Source organism: Balearica regulorum, chromosome 2 (assembly GCF_011004875.1).
Source record: "Balearica regulorum gibbericeps isolate bBalReg1 chromosome 2, bBalReg1.pri, whole genome shotgun sequence".
Taxonomy (NCBI): Eukaryota; Metazoa; Chordata; class Aves; order Gruiformes; family Gruidae; genus Balearica; species Balearica regulorum.
Window position 1 is genome coordinate 135,914,044 of NC_046185.1, and position 4,689 is coordinate 135,918,732.

Genomic DNA, 4,689 nt, shown 5'->3' on the forward strand with positions numbered 1-4,689 from the left:
ATTCACAATATATTTTTTTTAAGTGATCTTGGTATATAGCAGAGAGTATTTGTGTAACTAGCAGTCTTGTGTAAGTTCTACAAACTTTTGCATCCTTACAGAGCTAGCAAGTTTTCTCAAAGTCACATTCGAGAACAGGGGATACTCTGTGTAACAGGAGCAAAAGAGACACGGCGTTAGTCACATCACACAAAAATACCAGGCATGCAGGGCCACACGGAACGGCAGGGCAGAGCCGGCAGCGTCTGGGTCTCAGCCCGAATGCTGCTGCGTGGTGCCTAAGTTTTCTGATACCCTCCAAAGCCCCAAACAGGAATCCTGCAATTAGTGCATCTAACTCCTCCTTTACTGCAGTCTTCTCTCCTATTGGTAAAAGGTCTTCACAGGCTCGTGTAGGGATCCCACCCCTTTTGTGGGTTTTCATTCTGAAGCCATCCACAACTTTACACCTGAATGAATGCCAAGCCTCTCTGAATATATAAAGGAAACCTTCAAGAGCAATTTCAGAGTTACCCAGAAGAAGCAGAAGAAAAAGATTTCATCCAGCTCTCTCAGACAGAGACTGAACCAACCATGCTTCTCCCTGCCATTCACTTCTATGGTTTTCTTCTAGCTTGCCTCTTCACGAAAAGCTACTTAGCTTTCAAGAATGATGCCACAGAGATACTTTATTCACACGTTGTTAAACCTGCTGCAGCGAGCCCAAGCAGCAATAGCACGTTGAATCAAGCCAGGAACGGAGGCAGGCACTACACCAACACTGGATCCGACCGTAACAGTGAGTATCCTACTGGCGGCACTTCCACCGCGTCCTGCAGCCCTCGACCCTCCGGCGGCGGGGCGCAGCCCCTCCCGGCCCGGCCCCGGGAGTGGAGCCCCCCCCGGCCGCAGTCGCGGCGCCCCGCTGCAGCGCGCTTTCTCCCCCATCCCCGCCCCCCGAGTGCGGCGCTATTGGGAACCAGCGCCTCGGGGAAGCCGGGGCAAGGGAAGATGCTGCTGGTTCCTGGCTGGGATCTGCCTCGCCGGGCGGCCCCCGAGCAAGCCTCCCTCCCCCGTGCGAGTCCTGTAGGACCGGCTCTCTCGGGCAGGTTACTTCCTGAGGGAGGTTCATCCAGGAACGCCGGGTTTTATGGGTTATCCGGCAGGGAAGCGAGATAAAGGAAAAGGAGTGAGAGGCATTTCCAAAGCGCTTTCTTAACTCACCCTCCCACTGTGGGCAGGGGAGGTGTCTGGGCTACTTTTCAAATGCAATAAAAAACTCTGAATTTTGTTGCCGCTGTTTAGTTTTACTTCCTGCTGCAGTACTTGCCTGCTTAACACCTCCAGCAAAAGTAAACAAATCAGCTCATAATTTACCTATGATCTCTGCTCTAACTTGCCTTTTTATATCTAGTCTTTTCCTGCTGAGTTTTATATATATGTCAGATACATGGGGATCTGGAAACGTTCCGCTGACTTTATCTGTTCCCTCCCCTGCCCGCCTCTTTAAAATGAAAGAAATCCAAATAGAGACATGCACACACACCAACCCACCCACAATGATCCGATAAAAATAGTGTCATTCCTGGAAAGTGAAGGCAAAAAGCGACACCAATACCTTTCAGCTAAGCCAGGTGTGTCAGCTTCTCTGAATGCTAAGGGTTTAAGTGCACAGGAAACATCTCATCATTATGAGATTACTGGAGCAGCCCAATAGGTATTCATTGTCAATGAGCTGTCACTGGAGAAAAGCTGAGCCAGGAAAGACATAAAAACAGGAGAGACAAAGTCAAATCTGTGACCAGTTGCTTCCAGGTACATTCCTGACTGCAGCTGCAGGAAGGCAAGCTTGAATCTTTTCTGCAAAGCAGGCAGGAGAACAGCCTGGTAAACAGTCCCTCCGATCAGCCTCCAGGTTTACCGTCCCTCCGACTGCCCATCCTGAGGCACAGGGCACAGGGTGAAGTAATCTTAAGTCAGTGTCTCCGTTCAGAACTTGCTTCCAAAAAATCCAAGTAGAAACAGAAGCAGCCTGTAGTTGTGATATGTAGATGTACCTTCAAAGTCTTTTATGATTCACTCTAAAATGTTTCTAGTAATTACTTCTATTTTAAAGGCGTTAGTTAATTGCATTGTGTGTAGAATCTGTGCCGTAATTGTCTTTCAGAAAGAGGGAGAGCATAGCCAGTAAAGATTGCTTATTAAAATTAAGCGCACTGTGGGCGTTTATTTCAAAGTGTAATTACTGAAATAAACAGTTGTGTTTATTGCAGGGTGCAGAGCTGCACATACAGACGGGTACAAACATGCCTGCATGAGAAGCTCTGCATGTTGATTCTATGTCAGTTGCCTGAGAGAATTTTCAGGATCCTCTATGTTACATATAATATAAAGACTACTACAGGTAGAAAGATGGTGTTACCCTGAGGGCAAAATGACCACTCCGAAATCGCCACTGCTAATCACTCAAACTTTGCACGCAGAACACCATTCCCTGGTAACTTTGGCTGTTATCACTTCTGCAGTATCTGTGTTGAGAGCAGCAGCACTCATGGGAGACTCAGTCCACTGTAACCGTGGAACGAGAAGAAACACACTGTTTGAAAATCATTTAAAAGCATATAAGCAGTTTCCAAAGCACTATTTTCCCCCTTGCTAATGATCCAACGTAATTGTTATAAACATCACAGAGCAGATTCCCTAGACTGAGAACAAGCAGGAAACATTTCTTCCCTTGGGGCATTTTTTCTCTTCTAAAAGGTATGTCCCTGAGAAGGATAGAGAATAAAATTGCCTCTTTTACCACAACTGCTGAAGTGCATATCGTTATGATTTCTTTATGCTGTGGTAATACCCAGAGATACCATCAGTGCTTGAGGCCCTTGTGTTGGGGGACACAAGAGTAAAGAGATGTCCTGTAAAGATTACAGCCTACTTTAACTTCTGCAAAACATAGCTTGTTAATGTGAAAATGACTGCTGGAGGAAATCTCTCCATTCTCAATCTCAGTGTTTATTATTCTGTGCATTCTGCAGATCGTGTTCAAGTTGGCTGTCGGGAACTGAGATCCACCAAGTACATTTCAGATGGCCAGTGCACCAGCATCAATCCGCTGAAGGAGCTGGTGTGTGCTGGTGAATGTCTCCCTTTGCCACTGCTCCCCAACTGGATTGGAGGAGGCTACGGAACCAAGTACTGGAGCAGGCGGAGCTCGCAAGAGTGGAGATGTGTTAATGACAAAACTCGCACCCAGAGGATCCAGCTTCAGTGCCAGGATGGAAGTATAAGAACCTACAAAATAACTGTGGTCACTGCCTGCAAGTGCAAGCGATACACCAGGCAGCACAATGAGTCCAGCCACAACTTTGAGGGAACCTCTCAAGCAAAACCCATCCAGCATCACAAAGAGAGGAAAAGGGCCAGTAAATCCAGCAAACACAGTACAAGTTAGAAGTCAGACATTCTCTCCTATCTCATCTCCCTATTCTCCTGCCAAAATTGAACTCACCTGTAACCATTTGCTTTACCCTTCTGACTTCTTAAAGACAAGTCTGCCATTGCTGTGTTCTCAGTTGACACTACATGCTTGTTGCTTTGACCAAAATCAAAAGGGGCATTCTCAGCATATGGACCTGTTAGGTGACTTTCCAAATGCTCAAGATGGGGAATAACACAAGCCTTCCAAACCCACACTATAAACTTTTACATTTTCTCCGGCCATGGAGGCAAAGAAAATTTGCCATGAATATTCACTGAAGTCTATTTTGTAAAAAGATGCTTTGTTGTGTGTTTTCATGAGAACAGTTATCACATCTATTGCCTTCTATATTATGTTTTATGAACTTCTGACAACAGCTTAAAAATATGACACCTAGTATCTGCTTTCAGATTCATTCTAAAAAAAATGCCTTGCATGCTGACCTTTCTCTTATCTCAGTATACCAAAAATTAAAATATGCATGGCAGCAATCAAAAAGTAAAGCTGAACAAACTATTTATTTGTTGTTGTAATTATTTAATGAGCTTTTATGTGTGTTATTTCCCTCAAAAATGTTCTTATGTTTATAGCTTTTCTCATGTATCAAAGTATTTTCCTATGATTTGTGGCTGGATTAGAACATACATTTTGTAGATAATGTAAAATAGATATTTTAGCATTCTTGGTATATATATTTTAATTTTGAAAATTCATAGACTTAGGTGTTATTTTGAAGTAGCAACATAAACATTTTTTTCTTTCATTCTCCACTGTATTATTTTTGTTTAAAAGTGTGCAATCAAAAGACAGATATGATGATTTCCTTTCAAATTCATTGGTTTTTTGGTTTTTTTTACAAAAATAAACACTGCTAAAAAACTGTATTGTGTGGCTTTATGTATGAAAATGCACACATTTTAATCAGTCACAACATTTAATCTAAGAAAGCGGGAGAACATTATTTGGTAAAAAAAAAATCTGTTCATGATATTTAACATTAAAATAATATTTCTGTGCATTCTTTTTGGATGTAAAAAATCTTATATGGCCATTTAACAGATGGTGCCTATTAATGGCCCGAGCCATGTTCTTATTTAACAATTCTCAAGTTGTACATTCCAGAAGAAGTGTGTATTTGGGAAGTTTTACAAGCTAGTAAGACATCACAATTATTTTTTTTTTTACTATTTTCATTAGTGACGATGATGAAGTCAAAGACTAAAGGTAAAAAT

The 4,689-nt window shown here is 42.8% G+C and overlaps 1 protein-coding gene across 1 annotated transcript; it reads left to right on the plus strand.

Moving 5' to 3' along the window:
* Window positions 1-448: 448 nt before the first annotated feature.
* SOSTDC1 (sclerostin domain containing 1) lies at window positions 449-4,336 on the plus strand. The gene is made up of 2 exons (XM_075747145.1): window positions 449-778; window positions 3,015-4,336. The coding sequence occupies exons 1-2, from the start codon at window positions 574-576 to the stop codon at window positions 3,428-3,430; spliced, it is 621 nt and encodes a 206-aa protein (XP_075603260.1). The 5' UTR covers window positions 449-573; the 3' UTR covers window positions 3,431-4,336.
* The last annotated feature ends 353 nt before the right edge of the window (window positions 4,337-4,689 follow it).